At 33.0% G+C, this 19,000-nt stretch overlaps 1 protein-coding gene across 3 annotated transcripts in view; it reads right to left on the bottom strand.

Annotated features, from left to right (window-relative positions):
- The window catches only part of MYEF2 (myelin expression factor 2), a 38,994-nt gene that overhangs the window by 4,931 nt on the left and 15,063 nt on the right, over nucleotides 1–19,000 (bottom strand). For 2 of the 3 annotated variants that reach the window (XM_011967282.1, XM_011967281.1), the window contains exons 6-16: nucleotides 15,296–15,487; nucleotides 14,420–14,573; nucleotides 13,819–13,868; nucleotides 13,637–13,700; nucleotides 9,409–9,510; nucleotides 7,859–7,909; nucleotides 7,496–7,564; nucleotides 7,091–7,189; nucleotides 6,724–6,795; nucleotides 4,787–4,995; nucleotides 4,656–4,707 (exon numbers count right to left, since the gene is read on the bottom strand). In XM_011967282.1, coding sequence (XP_011822672.1) covers nucleotides 4,656–4,707; nucleotides 4,787–4,995; nucleotides 6,724–6,795; nucleotides 7,091–7,189; nucleotides 7,496–7,564; nucleotides 7,859–7,909; nucleotides 9,409–9,510; nucleotides 13,637–13,700; nucleotides 13,819–13,868; nucleotides 14,420–14,573; nucleotides 15,296–15,487 — 1,114 coding nt within the window. The remainder of the gene's footprint in view (nucleotides 1–4,655; nucleotides 4,708–4,786; nucleotides 4,996–6,723; nucleotides 6,796–7,090; nucleotides 7,190–7,495; nucleotides 7,565–7,858; nucleotides 7,910–9,408; nucleotides 9,511–13,636; nucleotides 13,701–13,818; nucleotides 13,869–14,419; nucleotides 14,574–15,295; nucleotides 15,488–19,000) is intronic. The other variant, XM_011967283.1, reaches the window with a different exon arrangement.

The raw sequence follows: 19,000 nt of genomic DNA on the forward strand, positions 1-19,000 counted from the left end.
CACTAATTAAATGGTCTAAGATAATACATGTTATACTGAAACAAAACCAGTATCTTGTTACACATGCCAGATAGTCTTTAAATGTGTTCTGAAAAGTTATAAAATAGGCTAATCTTCAGAGAAATCACATGATAATAGTTAAAGTAGATCCAAATAATATTCAGCCCACAACCGGAACGAAATGGGGAAAAAAAGCAAAAACAGAGCAATCACACTTTCTAATAAGCATCATAAAATGAAACTGGAAAACACATTTTAAAACAATTTAAAGATAAATGCAGCACAATTTCCAGAGTCCTCTTAATATCTTGAATGCTGGTACCTGAAAAAAAGCAAGTTTAATTAAAGAAGCTCTTAGTAAAGGACAGCACCTTACAGTTATTTTGAAAAGAACTGTGGAGGATTTTCAAGGACTTTTAAGGTTAAAGGTTCTTCCTTACCCTAATTTTTACCTAAAAATGTAGTTTTTCTTAAGTATCCCATCATAGGTTTATTAGCAATAGTAAAGTTCACCTAAGCAAGAAATCGTCTTCAAAACCTCAATGGAAAATATGTCACTATTTCTTGCATAATCTGTCTCTCAATCTTTCGGGACAGTTTCTCTTCTTTGTGTTTCTCTTAAATTGTCTCTTTCAGTTTAGAAATCAGCACTCAGACCTCCAAATTCCTGACCTCGCAATGACCTAAAAAATTTTCTAGTTGACAAGATCCCTCAGCTAAGATACTTGAACTTTCTTACAGTTCTGATGTTCAAGCTATATGGACAGTAGCCCATAAATATTTGTTTCATGGTTAGACTGCTCCCCCAAAAAGAATCCCAGCAGGACAGAACCAAAAACAGTTATAAATTTTCTAAGTTTCTTCCTGATCCTATAAAAACAGCAACTAAAATATTTTCTTTTCTAAAGATAAATAATTCAGGAGAAAAAAATTAGTTTCAAATAGCTGATTAAAATCAGACCTGCCTGACTTTTTATATGCTCTGAGAACGTCCTCAACTAAGTTAAATATCTAATAATCTTGTGCGATTCCAAGAAAACAAAAACAGGACTGCTATTTTGGCAACAGCACAGGACAGAATAGTATGCCACGAGAAATCAATATCACAGAATAATCAAACATATTGCTGTTACATATACTAGTAATAAAAAGATTCGTCCCACAGTAAAAGAAACCTTTCTGTTTTATTTAACCCAGCCTATTGACATCTTGTGGGGTATATTTTGGGATATGCTGGTAAAAAAAACACATGTAAAAATAGACCAAATTAAAGAATGTTCAATAAAATCTACTGCCTACATGAAGCTGTTAACACAACCATGGATGAAAAAAGGAAAATCAGACATTCTACCATAAGAAAACATAATAAGGATATAAGGAATAGAAAAGCAAAGTTTTCTGTTGTTTCTTTACAAACGAAAGATAGTGCCTATCAATGAATGCTCATCATATATCATTTGTACTATTACTGCATTTTTACTCTTAAGTTATTCTAAAGTCCACTCAAAATGCTTGAAGCAGCAAGTACTTTAATCAATAAAATCTACCATAAGCCTTCATTTTCCATGCAGTTAACAAGCATACTGATGTAGAAATACTACATAATGGAAATCTGTGGAACAAAGTTATATCTGTTTATATGGTTTATAGCAAGAATAACTGAAAATGGGTTTTCCTTGTGCTGAAGTTCTAAAATGTTATAGTCTTGCATCATACTGATCCAGAAGGCCAGAATGCAGCTAAAGTATACAGATGACATGGGAGCACATTTAAAAGACTATGCCCATTTGACCCCATTAGTACAAACTGAAATGATGTGGGGTCCAATACTAAATAGGTTAATTTATTTATACTGAGCCTTTTTGAAAATGCATCTCTCTGAGGAATTATACAAGGCAAGATAAAAAGAAAGATCTCTTTTGCTACAGGAAGACATCTATCTTACCAGCTAGGGTCAAAAACATTACCTTCAGGGGCTTGATGGAATTAGAAAATAGCAGTTACATTCACTTACTTCTCATCTTGTTATATTTGGAAAGATATGAAAGCAATCTTTTCTAAATTACGAAGGTTGAGAAAATGTTCTATTGAGGGTAATATAACCCATAAAATAACATTTACTCAGCCTTTGTAATTACTCCATCGAAAACAGTTAATCACTAGAGATAATTTATAAGCAGAGGGGTTGCCAGTGGTACCCTTTACTGACAGACATTGTTTATGGGCGATGCATGGAGTACTACTAGATTTTTACTAAGAAGCAAGCAAGAGAATATACTTACTCTCTTTGGGCTTACAAGAAGAAGAATAACAACAGAAGACTGCCTTTTACTGCCCAAGAGGCCATTACTGGCTTGCAGCATGTTAAACAGAAATGTCTCATACTAAGAAAAAGATTTATAAATAAGTGACATGGCAGAAAAATGGATGGTTCAGTTCATACTAGCTAGATAATTTGTATAGTTGTCAATAGCTGGACACTTAATTCTGTATTATTATAACTTTCTTTCCCATCAATGTAGTTCAAGGTTAAAAATAAGGGAGATATAGGGAATTGTGTAAATATGGTATTATCTTAATATAAAATCTAAGAGTCAGAGACTTTTACAAAAGAATTGATAAAACAAAAAATCATTAATCTTAAAATATAATTATAATCAAAAAAGGATTATAAGGATAGAGTTAAAATAGCAAAGCAAAGAATAATAATTTAACCATTATTTTATATGGCTAAAATACTGTAAAAATTTTCTATGTAGATTAGAATGCTTTTTCCATTCAAAAAATGTCTTGCAATTGCTGATGTCCTCAGGTCATCAGGCCACTCCAACCAGAAGCCCACCAAAGACTTGAAGTTTGCTGCAAGCCTTGCTCATATCTAACCTCGAAAGGAAAGCAGACTACAAAGAATAAAGAACAGTCAACTCAACATTGGTCACCTTTTCATTGTCATTTCTTTGTCCTGCTTTTCTCTTTATCTTGCTAAGTTTCATTTCTACTTTTAACATAATGTCATATCTCATTTGGAGATTTTTTTTCACTGAAACAACATCAACAGAGATTATACTTGCTGCCACTGCTTGTCATTTGATGTATTTCACTAAGACCCTATATACATTCTTTCCTCTGTAGTCTACAGGATTCATGGCCAGACACTGCTGCCAGACACTGCTTACTCATTCTGGTAGATCTTCTCACTCCTGCAAAGACCAATACCTCAATGCCACTTTACTATTTTGCTTTCTCTTAATGGTGACTATCAACCAGTTAACTTGTTTTCAACAACTTTTTCTTGAATTTTTGATTAGTGCAAAATAAAAGGATGATCAAGAAAGAGAGTCAACAGAATATCCTAGACAAATTCATGTTGTATGTTCTTTGAGGGCATCTGACTTTTTTCACCTTCAAAATTCCAGTGCCTAGCAGACTGCCAAAAATATGTTTGTGGATTTAATGAATAAATTACTGAATAAATGAACATCTACCCAGAATGCTTAACTTATAAACTTTTCATAAACTCTTACTATATGTACAGAGGCAACAAAAGGAGCTAAGATAAAAAGACAGTTCTTGCCTTCAAGAGTTTCCATGTAGGATGGAAGAAAACTTGAACAAATAACTATTAATATAAATAAAAGCTACAAAGGAGTAGACATAAAGAAATATGAGATAATATTATCTCTGTAGCGGCCACAAAGGTTATTTTGTGACAGAACATTAAACCTATTCCTTCAAGACCTCACAAATTATCTATATGCTACCTGACCTCAGAAATTATATATATGTTACCTTATGTAACTTCCTATTGTGACTACAGTCTCTGAGATTCCATGCAATAGCAGAAAAATATTAATACTAGCAAAAAATATTTTACTTTATAACACTCACATGAATTCTCCCATTATTGCAAAAGAAACAAAAAGTGAGAATTTAGTCAATTAAGATATTTTGTAACAAAAGTAAGTATGGTATATAAAAAGTTCTTTTTTAAAAGTAATAAACCACCTAATCTTCCACAGACTTATGGAACACATTAAGGTTGTATAAGTAGTATCATTATGGTTAAGAACAGTTTATAAAAGAATAAGAAGGGCAACCAAAATGTACCCATGTCCAAGGCATTCCTGGCAGTGGGTTGTATGCTACCACCTAGGTTTCCAGTGTTGGGAAGGAATACAGTGTATGTAGAATGGGTCTCACCTATTAACTCCCTTATCAATTGGACATCAGCATCTCAGTTGGTTATGCTGACAAAGCACTATATATAGTGCAGTGGCACTATACTATAAACAAGGAAATAAATATACCACTTAATGTTTCTCACGAGAAAAAAAATTTTAATGCAAACAATTAATCTTTTTAAAATGAGGTAATAAAACAAGTCCTATCTTTATTAACAGAAAAACAATAATATGATATATCCTAAACCTTGTTACCTAAACCTTGTTATTACCTAGTAGTAACAGCACTGTTCTAAGTCAAAAGATAGTGAAATAATTCATTTATTTGAAGTGGAATTAGACCTGGCCCACTATCAAGACTATCCAGGAATAGGCATCTGGACAGGCAAAGGTCTAAACACAGCGTATAAAAGTTTAAAACCAATTTTCCTCCATAATCAATATCAACATATCTGCAGTCATTTGCATACTTACCACACTGACTGAATTTCTCTTTTAGTTTCTGCCAAGTCAAGTCAAAAGGTAGCTAGAATGAAAAGAGGTATTAGTAACACATATACAAGAAAAAAAAGAATTTCAATTATCCTTAATATTTATTTGCTTACATTTCTGACAAATATCTGGTTGCCTTTGGAGCCTATTCTCTCTCTCATTCCGCTTCCCATTGGACCCGATAAAAATCCTCGATCCATATCGATGCTCCTTTCCAGTATAGCTCCTATACCTGGTCCCATTCTATCAAAGCTGGAACTCATCCGGTCCAGTCCCATCCCCATTCCTCCAGTCACACTGTTCATGCCACCCATTCCACCACCTGGATTTTCAAGAAAGGACAGGGGGATTTGGGAATTTTGTGTTTTTGTTTCAAAAACATAAGGAAAAGGAGAAGAGGAGAAAGGAGGAAAAGAAGAGGAGATGATCATTTTTGAGAAAGAAGGGGGAAAATTAATTTGTTTATATAATTAAATAATATACAAACATAAAATTATTTTCATACAGATAACATAACTTTCCAAAGAACAGAATTTGCTTCAGTATATATTTAGTTAGCTGAGAAATTCTAGCCACTGTATAAATATATTATACATATATAACTGTATAAAATTATATTCTGATCATTAAATATATAAACATATAAATCCTCTACCAATCACTGCTTCCCAATAACATGACAGTTGTTCTTATCCTTATTTTTATTTTCCAATATCAAGCATAATAATTGCTAGAGTAAAGATACACAGAGATAAATTCAAATTATTACAACTCTAGCACTCAAGCCGCTCTCACCGTACTCTCCTACAAATATTCCTTTCCTACCTTATCTTTCACCTCAGCATCTTCACCTCTGTTTCCCAGTTTTTATTCTCATGGTAATTCAATAATCATAGCAAAACATAACTTTTAATCTCAATATTATTCAGAACTTGTCAAGGGAACAAAAAATGCTATCACTCCCCGTTAGCCAGAGCTTAAGAATTTAGCTCCGAACTCATACCTACGTCATTCTTATGCACTGACTCGATTTCCTGTCCTTTTCACTTACTCCCATCTTACTCATTATCAAACCTTTTGTCTTGTACGTAATATCCCCAAACATGGAAATTCTAAAAATCAACATCACCCTCAAATTGGCTTTTTGTGAATAACCAATATAAAATCAGGGAAACAGAAGTACAGACACTGAGATAAAAGAGGAAGGTACGGAAGTTAGGACTAACAAGAAATGGCTGAGGCTAAAAGATGATGGAAGGAAGAATAAAATGAGGAGCAAGATACAATGGAAGTAGATGTCTTCAGCTGACAGGACTTCAGAATTTACTCTTAGAATAGTTTAAATAGGTTGTATGTTGTTTGTGAAATTTCATCAATTAAAGGAAGTCAATAAAGTATGGAGAGCTCACAGACATGTCCCAGTAAGCAAAAGAGGTTAAAAAAATAATAATAAATACTCCATGTATTCAGGCTTAATGTAAGACCTAAAAGGTAGTAGTGGAAATGGACAGATGGGAGATTCGACATTCCCCAGTGTTGCAACTACTCTTGATGCTATTACGGGAAAGGTTCAAGAGGAAAAGAAATAAGTACCTCTTTCAACCTTAGCCTGACTCAAGCTCAGGAGATGCCTAAGAGTGTTATATCTGCATTTACCAAAAGACATAGATGTTTACAAGCAAAATAAGCTAGTCACTAATAGCTATTATAGAAAATAAGAAAGGAAACAAAGTTGGTGCTAAAGCAAAACTTGTTCCTGACACATGATCAGAGAAATCCCCAGATTCCCTAGTTGGAAAGAAGGTTCCTGGATTGGCTGTTAACACACAGTTTAGAAATATCAAAGAAGTAAAATTCAAACAGTTAATTTAGAAATTTCAAACAATAACCAAACAGAAAGGCTTCACTCAATTATCAAGATTTCTCAAATTATAGCAAGACACATTAACATATAAGAACAAAGTATTACTATACTACAATAACTACTCTTGCAAAGTCTTTGCAAGCACTCAAATATTACTGAATAAATTCTAGTAAAATTTAAACCTACTTATTCCAGATCCTACTGGACCCATGTTAGAAGCTCCTATTCTTCCTGCAAACCCTCCAATCATTGCACTGCCTAAACAAGGATGGAAAGATAATATACTAATTAATTTAAATAATCATACTTTAAAATTCCCAAGGTACTATGTGCTCTGATTTACAATAATTGAAAAGCATAAAGTCTTCTGAAAATAGAGTTCAAATATGTAAGATGTTGAAAAAGAGAGCTAGCATATTAAAATCTTTAAAGTGTTTTCTTCAGTATTAGTTGTATAAAACATTATGATTTTCTGATTTTTCACAAAAAAAGAGAAACCAAATTTCAAAAATTATAGCCTACAAAAAGAAAAGAAGTATGCAGCCAGCCCTACCAAGTCTACCAAAGGAATCTCCAAAGCCTCGATTTATTCCAATATCACCACGTCCAAAATCTCGCTCCATGCTACTAGTCATGGCACCACGGTACAACTCTGAAAAAATTGTGCAACAAATTAACCTTTTTCAAATATATCAATGCAGGACGAAAACATTCAGGAAAGTATCTAAATTATAGAAAGACAGCATAAGTCACAAAAACAAAACAGTCTGTCATTTACCCAATTTACCTCACATGCCACACATATTATCCCCATTCCCACCAGGCCTGTCCTTATCTCCTAGTGCCTACATGCCTTCCGAAGACATTTTTAGCACCCATTCCTAAGTTATAGGGGGGAAACTTTAATAATAGGGAAAACTAAATGTGCCCACACTTCCCACTGCATACATTTACCTACCTCCCATTCGGCCAACTCCTCCAAATCCTCCCATGCTATTCATCGCTTCCAGACCACCAAACCCTATTCCTATGGAATAAAGATTAATTTTGAGATCCGATTGTCAGTGATGTAGCTGAAAGGTACACTTTGTAAATGTTAAGTCTCACCAGTAAGCTCTACATCCACCCTACCTTGTGCAGCTACTTCTTAACACATCACCTTCCTTTAAGTATGTACCAGGCTCAATTTCTGCTAGCAGCCTTTACAACATGAGCCAACAATAAACCATGACTTTTTTTTTTTCATGGAATTCTCAACACAGTTTCTAGTTTATTAAAAATGGTGATGGGTACATACAAAAAAACAAATCTTTATACATACCTCCTCCAATTCTATTCATTCCTCCAAAACCTGGACCATCCATTCCCATACCTCAAATAAAATACACAGTATGTACTTTAAGTATATTTTACTTTTATGACTAAAAGATGATACAATGCATTATAGCAAAATAGATACCACTGGTATAACCACAACGAAACACTAGAGAAGCAGTAAGGTATAGGAGGCATGGTTTAAAGTGCTATGCCATAGCAGCTGCCTAATCATGAGTCTTCAAAAAGGTCTCTTTGAACATTTATTAGACAAGAAAGCAAAATTCACTAGTAACCCCACAACATTCAGTTAGAGAATATCTAGAACTAGGTAATCATTCACTTTTTTTCCACAATAAACACAGAAATATTACTATCAATGATTTTTTTCCAGCATAGACACACAAATATCATTACAGCAGATTTAGAGATCAGGCCAGAATGTAAGGACTCTCTAAACATGGCAGTTAAAAGGAGCAGTAAAAATTTTAAAAATATAAATAGTATGATTTAGGAGAGGGTAGGTAGGTGTGAAAGTCTAAGGCTAAGGGAGGAAACTTGTTTGGATGAGAATGATTATGATAATGAGCCTCATAATTTAAAGTGTGACTACAGCATCTCGACAAAAATAGGAATCTGATAGCATTTATTAGTCCATCAATTAAACCAGTAATTCACGAAGTATGGTCCAGGGACTCTTTAGGGTTCAATAGGTCAAAACTACTTAAGTCACCAAACACCACTAAGACATTATTTGACGTTTTACCCTCACTTTCTTGAGTTTAAGGTGTCATTTTCCAAAGACTATATGATATACAATATCACAAAAAACTAAATGCAGAAACAGATATAACAGCAATATTAAGTCAAACATTAAAAAGATGTGTGGAAAGGTAAAACAATGCCACTCTCCTCACCAATTTCTTTTTTGCATTGTAAAACAGTTTATTTTCTTAAAGCTTTTGAGTTTACCATGTAATGAGTTTATCATTTTTTAATATGTAATTTTTTTAATTTCTAATTTTTCATTTATAATACAGTAAATACTGGTAATTATAACTAAATAAACAAAGCATTTTTGGGTTCTCAACAAATTTTAAGATATAAAAGGGTCCTAACATCAAAGTTTAAAAACCAGTGTCTAAAAATGAACTGAGAGTTCTTCCAGGTAAGCAGCCAACTAACTAACTGAAAAGCTACCTTCCCAACTGGATAAACAAACTTCAGTTGCCTATGATATGGTAGCATTTCAGCTACTCCATAAATACTGTACATACATGATATATTCTCCTTCTGCCTTAAAGACATTTCAAAATCCAAAGTGCTAAAAGGCTAGCTACAACACAGCTGGCCCCAAAGAAACTCTCCCGACTTCTGCCTATCTCTTTCATGTCAGCTGTGCTCGAGGTTTCATCCCTTTTTCAGAATCAAGTGACATCATAAATATCTAACTATTAATTAGAGTCCTTTAAACATTATTACAGACCACATCAATGGAGGCTTTATTAACTAGCATATGTATCATTTAAAAAGAAAAAAAAAAGTTAGAATACTCACCACCTGGACCTAAATTTCCCATTACTCCACCTATGTTCAACTGGCTGGCACTAATAGGCTGTCCACCCGGACCAAGTCCCATCCCAATGCCTCCAAGACCACCTAAAACAAAAATGAGAACAATTATTACCAAGATCCATATATGATTAACTAATTGGCAATAAACTTTTTTAAAGAGCTATATACCTGTAGTAATATCTCTACAATTTCTGCAAATTTTCAAATAAGAGCACTGGTTCTTGTTTTTATCTAGAAAGTAGCACACTGAAGCCTGACTATAAAACCATTTATTAATGAGAAGTGTTTTATGAAATAAAACATGATATACTATAAAGTACACCTTATACCCCACTTAAAGGTGCACTGAAAGGAATAATAAAATACCTAGAGGATTTTGAGTAATATCTTATCACCTTATATACGGCACACATATCTGAAAATGAGCATCTTGTCCAAATTCGTAGACCCACTTAAAATTTCATAATTACTTTTTAAATGGCTCAAATCAAACTAAAAAGTCAATAACCATGAAAGTATAACACTGAATAAGGCAAATATTACATTACCTAGTTTTCTCATTGATATAAATATTTATTTGTATTTAATGGCACCTTAAGTGTTTCCACATCTATTATCCATAAAAGAGGAAATTTTTGAGACCTTAGGTTACTTCCATAATGACATGGAGCTGATTTTAAAACTTGGGTCTTTGTTGTCAAACTGCACAACAGAGACCAAAGTCTTAAAATCAGCTACAAGGACAGATTACTTATAAAGAAAGGACGATTCAACAAATAGCTGACTTTAATAGCAACAGTGTAAACATGAAGACTGTAGAATACTTTCAAAGTGCTTAGAGAAAATAATTATCAATCTTAAACTATACAACAAGTTAAACTATCTTTGAAGACATTTAAAAACCAAAATTGAGAGAATTTATAAATAAAAGATCCTCACTTAAAAGAGTTTCTAACATTCATGCTTCAGAGGAAAAAAATCAGTGCCAGAGTTCATAAAAGCAGAGGAGTGATGACACAAGAAAATGGTAAATAACATTGTCTAATTTGCAGGACAGAAAAAAAAAATAGTACAGAACTAATAATACAGAACTAAAACGCTGAGCAATGATAGTATAATACAGTAGGAAAGTGACTGCATCGAAAGGTCAGTCTACTATTACATAAAAGAATAATTATATTAACTTCAGGCTTCATAGAAATACTAAAATATCCAGAACAATCCACGATAGGAGAAAAATAAGTATTTGTAAGACAGAAAAATAAGACACAAAATAATATAATGGAAATTAATCCAAATGAACCAATACATGTGAAGAAACTGAACTCTTCAATTTCATGGGCCAAAAAACTATCAAAGTGAGTTTTTTAAAAAGTCTATCTAAGCCCAGCAATAACACCGTTTATAAGGGGTGTGCCTAAAACAGTAAAAAAAATAGGAAAAATGTGCCAGGCAAGTACAAAACAAAATAAAGCTGCCATACTTACATTAAAATTAGACCAAAGACTCAAAGTAATTACTAGAGAAAAAAATCACCCTATAAAATTTTTGATTCACTAGGAAAATATATCAACTCTAATCTAGATGTACCTACTAAGCTAGCTTAAAAATATCTAAGTAAAAACAAGAAAAAGTAGACAAATCCACTATTCTACTGGGCAATTTTACTAGACACATAAGATAATAAAATAAACAGTGTTACAGCAGAAAAAATTATTAGTAAGGATCTAAGACAATTAAAATGATTAACAAACTTGATTTGATTAACATATACAGATCACTGCACTCACCAACTATACCCAGAATACTAAGAAAAATGTGCCATAGGGTAGGCCATCCATAAGTCCAAATTAATTCCAAAGAATCACACTCACATATAAACCATGTTCTCTGACTACATTGAAATGAAAAAGTACAAAGAAAAAAAAAAACCTCATACATTTGGAAATTGAAAACTTCTATTTTCAAATAATACATGGCTCAATAAGAAATCATAATGGTGATTTTTTTTTTTTTTTTTTTTTTTTTTTAGACAGAGTCTCCCTCTGTCACCCAGGCTGGAGTGCAGTGGCACAATCTCAGCTCACTGTAACCTCTGCCTCCCAGGTTCAAGCAATTCTCCTGCCTTAGTTTCCTGAGTAGCTGAGACTACAGGCATGCGCCACCGTGCCTGGCTACTTTTTTTTTGTATTTTTAGTGGCGACAGGGTTTTGCCATGTTGGCCAGGCTGATCTCAAACTCCTTATCTCAAGTGATCCACCCGCCTCAGCCTCCCAAAGTGCTGGGATTACAGGTGTGAGCCACCATGCCCAGCCCATAATGGTAATTTTTAAATACTCTAAAAACTGACCCATCATAAAAATGCTCCATAGCAAAACCCATGTAGTAACTTTATAGTCATAACTGCTTATATTAGAAAGGAAAAGCTACCAATTTGAAGTAAGCATTCAACTTAAGGAGTTAGGACAAAAACAAACTAAACCCCAATAAAGAGAAGGAAAAAAATAATAAGGCTAAGAGCAGAAATTAAAAATACAAAACATTCAAATTCAGTTATTTGAATACACCATTAAAACTGACAAATTTCTAACAAAATTAACCAAGAAAAAATAAAAATTGTAAACATTCAGAATTTTTAAAACAGAACCACAGATGTAGCAAAAACTTAAGAGATAATTTTATGCCAAAATATTTGAAAATGAACAAAAATAGAAAAAATCCTTAGAAAAATAGAAATTACAAAAATTGACTCAAAAAACGATAGAAAATATAAGCCATCAATAGTTAAAAACTTCCCAGAAACAACAGATGAAAGCCAGTTTTACACATAATTTCTAGCAAATATAAAGAGAACATATAATTCTGATAAAAAAGAGCAAATACTTTCCAACTTAACACACAATGACTAAAATTTAAAATAATCTAAAAAACAGAAAAATGTACAAAATGTGGTATCAGCAGTTAAAATGAAGAAACTAGAGTTACATCTATCAACATAAATGAATCTCAAAAATAATTTTAAACAAAAAAGCAAGTTACATAATACATTATGATATCACTCAAACAAAATTTTAAATCCAACAAAACAATTCCCTATGTTTATGGATGTACAAATGTGCAGTCAAATTATTAAAACCTAAATGATAAATACTCTATCCATAAGTTGTTTCCTCTAGGTAAGGCATAAGTTGAAAGATGGGCAAGGGAGATGGGGAAGCTCCATTTTACCTGTAAAATTTTATTTATTTTAAAGAAAAAAATCTACAACAAATATGGCATATGATAACTATATGAGTAATTTTACTTTTGTCTGTATATTTAAGATTTCTTATAAGAATACTTTAAAAACCAGAGAAGATGCAGTGAAATAGTAAAAACAATAGCTAATATTTACTGAGTGTTTATGCAAAACGATTCTAAGTGCTTTACATATATTAATTCACGTAATACTCATGTCAACCCCATGAAGTAGACACCATTATTATCCCCACTTTTCAAAGGAGGCACTGAGACACATAATACAATGAGTATATTACACTGTTATAGTCATTTGGAAAACAATTTGATAATACTAACCCATGAGAACTGTAAATCTACTTCAGAATATCTGTTTGAAGGAAGTACCCAAAAACATTACAAAGATTTGTGAACAAAAAGGCATGTGTTACTCTGTGGTTACTCAAAAGGAAATAAAAGTTAAAACACCTAAAATACAGAACAGCGAAACAGTTATGGAACATCTATATGTTAGACTATTATACTACCAATAAAAATATTTGAAAATAATTTTCAACATGAGAAAATGCTTGTACTCTAATGTTAAACAAAAAATAATTCAAAATTATTTTTGTTCCCAACTATGTAAAAAATATACATAGAAGGCTGGAAGAAAATACACAAAAATGTTATAATGAGGTTACCCACAGATTAGAAAGGCGAAATTAGAGAGGACTTTTTTTCCTTCAAGTGTATACATTTACCAAACATTTTAGAATGTATTGCTGATCAGTCAGGAAAAGTTACCAAAAAGAAAACAAAAATGGCACACAACAGTCTTCCTAATCAACAGCGCCAAACTATCTTCATAACTCCAAACTAATCCCAAATTGTGAGAAACTACGATGTAGGCACAAAAACAAAGTTTTGCTTAGCATATAATAAAACAAACCCAAAAAACCCTATGTTGTTTCTCATAATAGCTTTTACTTACGTGGTAATTGTGGTGTTTTACTATCATGTGAACGGTACTCTTCATGAGGAACAGACTTGTCATCCTAATTGTGAGAAAGTTTATAATATGGTTAACATATTACCAGAAAGAACTGTAATGTAGAAGAGAGCCAATAAAAGATTTGAAGAGGTTGGAAGTTGAAGTGATATACAGGAACTCACCATTTTCACATGCATAGGTCTATCAAATAAAAACTGCCCATTGAACATAGCTGTTGGTTCAGTCAAGGAAAGCCAGTTAAGATAACTATAAAATTATAACAGAACACAAACTAATTTTTAATAATCTTACAGTCCAACTATCTCTGATATTTTAATTAACATCTTTAATACTTATTGGTATTAGCCACTCAAAAACTTTACTCAAAAAAATATTCAATTCTTTGCTTTATGGTTTTATTTCATCAATAAGAGGTATTTTTAATTCAACCATTGAAAAAAGTAAACTTGTAAGGCTTCGCTTAAAGTAAATTCATTAATATACAATGGATTACACAATTGTTAAATGCATGTATACAATTAATTGCAGTAGGAAGAGAGAAAAGAAAAAACTTCATTATCAGCCCTGTACAATAGGGTTAATTCAAGTTTTAAGAGTGACTTTAATACTTAGACCTAGTAAGGGTTTTATTTGCTGGAGACTAAAGTCTAACACACATCTCTAAGCCAGGCAACCTTAAATTCAATTACCCCCGCCAAAAAAAAAAGGTGGTATTATGCTTCTTCAACCTCATAACCAATGCTGAAATGTAAATCAGGATACAAATTGCTTGAACTGCTTCAATTGCTTGCTCAAAAGTGACAGTGCCCATTCCTCTGCTCTTGCCGTCTTTGTCTTCTTTAATATCTGCCCGCTTCACAGTTCCAGCTATGCTGAACACTTCCTTTAGCTTCTTCCAACCAACTTTGAAGTCAAGCTTAACATAAAATTGTATCGTTACATACCTAATAAATCCCTCTCCCCATGTGCAAATACAAACTAATCTTTTCTAAACTCTTAAAACCATAAAGAACTATAATTCCAGTTCAACAATATATCGATAATGTTCAAATTTAAAAACATCTTCAGTTGTTTAAAATCATTTAAGCTATATCTACATTGTTCCTTATCCTTTTTTTAATTTCCAAAATCATCTCTCAAACTGCTCAAACCTGTTTTTTACATTTGAAACTTGCACATCTATTTTTACCAAGAGAAATCCAGATTTTGAAAAGTATTGTTTTCACTGACTTTCAAATGCTTAGAACAAATGACAAACCAACTATGGCATGCATATTCACAAATATCAAGGCTACAAAAAAGAAATCCATTTACCAATATAAACCAAAACACATATAATTTCAAGAACTGCTTGAATGTGTATAAATTGCACAGTTCTGTGTTTAAAAAATCCAAATAGTTGTATTTAAACTCTAACCTTGTGTGTCTGTGTGTGTGTGTGTGTGTGTGTATATATATATACGCATGTATATACGTCAACTGATTTTGAGTTTACAATAATTACTGTTTCACTTACTTTAGTTAAAAATAAAAAATAAATAAAAATAAGCAAAATGTTTTATAAACCTATAACACATTTATTTAATCAAATTATCTATCTATCTGAATGACAAGTTTTACACTAAAGCTTGAACTTACATTGGCAACAAAAATTGTGGAACCAAGTCTACCGGCCTGCAAATTACTGATGACTTCAGGAGGAATGTTTGGATTATTGAGAATGGAAGGTGGTAAATTCATCAACCCTGATCCCATATCAGGGACATGTCCTCCTGGAAATGATCCTCCTGTTCGCTGCAATGCCCTACGAGCATTTTCTCCATCAGGATCCTGTAACACACATTGAATGTTAAATTCCACTAAATACATCAGTTCTATATAATTAAAATAACGACTTAAATTCTACAGTAGCTATCCCTTCTGACTCAAATTATTGACCCTCTTGAAGAGTGAGCTTTTTTTCTCATCCAAAGAATTGAGTCCCATAAAAACCTGTGGATAGACAAAAGATTTCAGCCTCTAGAGATGCCAGTTAAATATTTTTTTCCAATCACTAAAGCCACTTAAGAACTTGAAATTAGTTTAATTTTGCTCTCACACTAGGGTACAAGTACACATACAATTAACTCAAAGAAGAGCGAAGTACTCACTGTGACTTTTCTTTCCAAAATGTAGGATTGGTGAATTCTCACTACTGGATGCCCAATGGAATGCCAAACTCAGACTAATTCAAAGCTTTTCAATAGTGGAACAGACTGTTATAAAACCCAAATACTAGGGTAGAGGACAGGATGGTCGATTGTAATCTGTAAATTTTATTCCTGAACAAAATACAATTACCCACCTTCTAAACTCTTACCTTCTTCAACAATGATTATAACCTGAGATGGAGGAGGGGAGAGATAAAGGAAGGCTAAATGTCCAAGTGAGAAATTACATTAAACATTGTTTTTTTGTTAGGTTCATTAATTTTGTAAGAGAAACACCCTACCCTTTAAACAAAACCAAACACGCACACACACATGCACTCACACAAACATAAATGTCCTTCTCACACTCACCCCAGTAGGTGCAATACTAAAAAACTAAAATGAATAAACAAAAACCACATAAACACACTGATAGACTATCATCTGCAATGCCAAATGATTATGTTAAAGGCAATCATCATCATCACTTCTCCATCTTTAGGCTAAGATGAAGTGTAAAGGCAACCACCAAATCTACTTTGCTGGCCTCAGTCTGGGAATACAGTACTAATAAAAAGGAAGTTGGGTGACTTTAGTAAATTCTCTAGGATGGATGGAGAATAAAAGGTGAAAAGGTAGATGAAATAATAAAACCATTCTGGCTTCCAACATACTTCTTCACTACGAAGGAATAAAAAGGATTACAAAAGAAAAAAAATGTATCAAAGAATACTTCAAAACATGTTAATAAATAATAAATTCTTTAGGTCCGAGGATTCAAAAAGAGGTAAAAATACATAATTTAGGATAGTGGCTACCCATGGGGAAGAAAGATAACTCAGAAGAGAAGATGTTTCCTGAACTAGTATAGTAAGCTATTTCGGTTGTCTGTGCTTGTAACATTAACAAGATGTATTGCTGTACTGATCTGTCTTTTATACACATATATATATGACAGAAATATACACACATACAATACATGCATGCATATATAAAACATATATAAAATAGAACGTATATAAAACAAACCACCTACTATATAACACGACTTCTACTCTTCTTTTCCCCTTGCTGTCAGTCTGCTGGTTACTGACTGCTATTGCTTTTGGAGGGCCTACAGTAGCAGTTTATAACTGCTACTATTCTGCATTTAATTAAATGAAACAAAAAATGTAATTCTAAAGTCTGTTAAGGAACATTGGAAATACACCTTCCTTTGACTTTCCTCAGTAGCAGTTCTAAGCATTCATTCCACCCACACCTCTATAAATCAGATATCCCAGGAAAGGGACTGCCAAAGTGACATTAATCCAAAAAAGTCAACTGAATAAATCCCTCATCATTTAGCTGGGCCAAATTTAGCCTTTTTTTTTTCTCTTAAAAAAAGTTAAAAATGGTGGCATCCTCTTTCAACTTGGATTATATAACTGCAGGGTCTCTGAAATATTGCTGAGGATCTACAGTATGCTGAAACTTAAAAGAACACAATAACATGGCTTTGATAGTTAGCATCCAACAAACTTTTTTTTCCAATAAAAGAAAAGACACTAAGAATCTGTAGTACTATTCCTTTGAAGAGAAATAGAAAACAGAAAACAGAAAATTGTCAGCTCCGTGCAAAAGTAAATGCAGTTTTTGCCATTATTTTAATTCCAAGCTTTTTTTTTAAAAAAAGTGACACAAATCACAACAGTCAAAATTTTTCTATACATTCCTGCTAATAACTTTTTAAATAATAAACCCCCAGACATAAACAGGACTAGAATAATTTGGAAGCAAACTCAAATAAAGGGATCTGGGATACATGTTATATGTTGGTAGCATGGCCTTTAATCTCAAGCTATTACCTCACACTCAGGAACAAGAGACTCTTGGACAGGAATAACAATCATTATTACTACAGCTAACATTTATTATGTAGTTAAAATATCTTGAGCACTGTGCTTAGTGCTTTGTATAATGGTAATACCACAAGTATAATAAATAGCCAACACTAAATGGTTTACATATATTAACTCTTCGAGTCCTGATAGCACTACAAGGTAGGTGCTATTATTACTCCCATCTTAGTAATACGAAAACAAAGGAGAAAGTTTAAGTAATTTACCCTGAGTTAGAGAGGTTCTCTGATGCCAGAGCTTTTTACCATGTATCTCATTTAATCCTCATAAAAAATCCTATTGGGTAAATAAAAGCACATTTCGTTTTATTGTGCTTCACTTTACTGCGCTTTGCAGATATTGCACTTGTTGTAAACTGAAAGTCTGTGACAACCCCGTATCCAGCAAGCCTATCAGCACCATTTCCCCAACATGTGCTCACTTTGTGTCTCTGTATCACATTTTGGTAATTCATGCAATATCTCAACCTTCTTCATTATTATCTGTCATGGTGATCTGTGATTAGTGATCTTTGATGTTTTAATTGTTTTGGTGCACCATCAACTATGCCTAAATAAAACAGAGAACTTAATCAATAAATGTTCTGACTGCTCCACCCACCAGCCGTTCCCCATCTCTCTCCTTCGCCTCAGGCCTCCCTATTCCGAGACACAATAATATTGAAATTAGGTCAATTAATAATCCTAACATGGCATCTAAGTGTTCAAGTAAAAGAAAGAGTTGCAAGTCTCTCACTTTAAATCAAAAGCTAGACATGATTAAGCTTAGTGAGGAAGGCATGTCAAAAGTTCAGACGGGTGAAAAGCCTGGCCTGAAGGAAACTTAAAGTGCTACTCCAGTGAACACATGAATGATGAGAAAGTGAAACAGCCTTAATGCTGTTTCAAAAACAGGTAAAAACACAAAATTTAAGATACTTGTTACTTTTGGGGAAGAAGGATAACACAACAGAAAAGATGCTTCTTGAACTATTAAGATACTTCACTTGTTTGTGCTTACAACATTTCAGTGGTCTGAAAGTTTCGGTGGTTTAACAGAAGATCAAAGCAGCCTTATCATTCCCTTAAGCCAAAGCCTAATCCAGAGTAAGGCCTTAACTCTCTTCAATTCTATGAAGGCTGAGAGAGGTGAGAAAGTTGCAGAAGAAAAGTTTGAAGCTGGTTCATGAGATTTAAGGAAAGAAGCCATCTCTATAACATAAAAGTACAAGTGAAGCAGCAAGTGCTGATGTAGAAGCTGCAGCAAGTTATCCA

This window comes from Mandrillus leucophaeus, unplaced genomic scaffold (assembly GCF_000951045.1).
Source record: "Mandrillus leucophaeus isolate KB7577 unplaced genomic scaffold, Mleu.le_1.0 Scaffold798, whole genome shotgun sequence".
Taxonomy (NCBI): Eukaryota; Metazoa; Chordata; class Mammalia; order Primates; family Cercopithecidae; genus Mandrillus; species Mandrillus leucophaeus.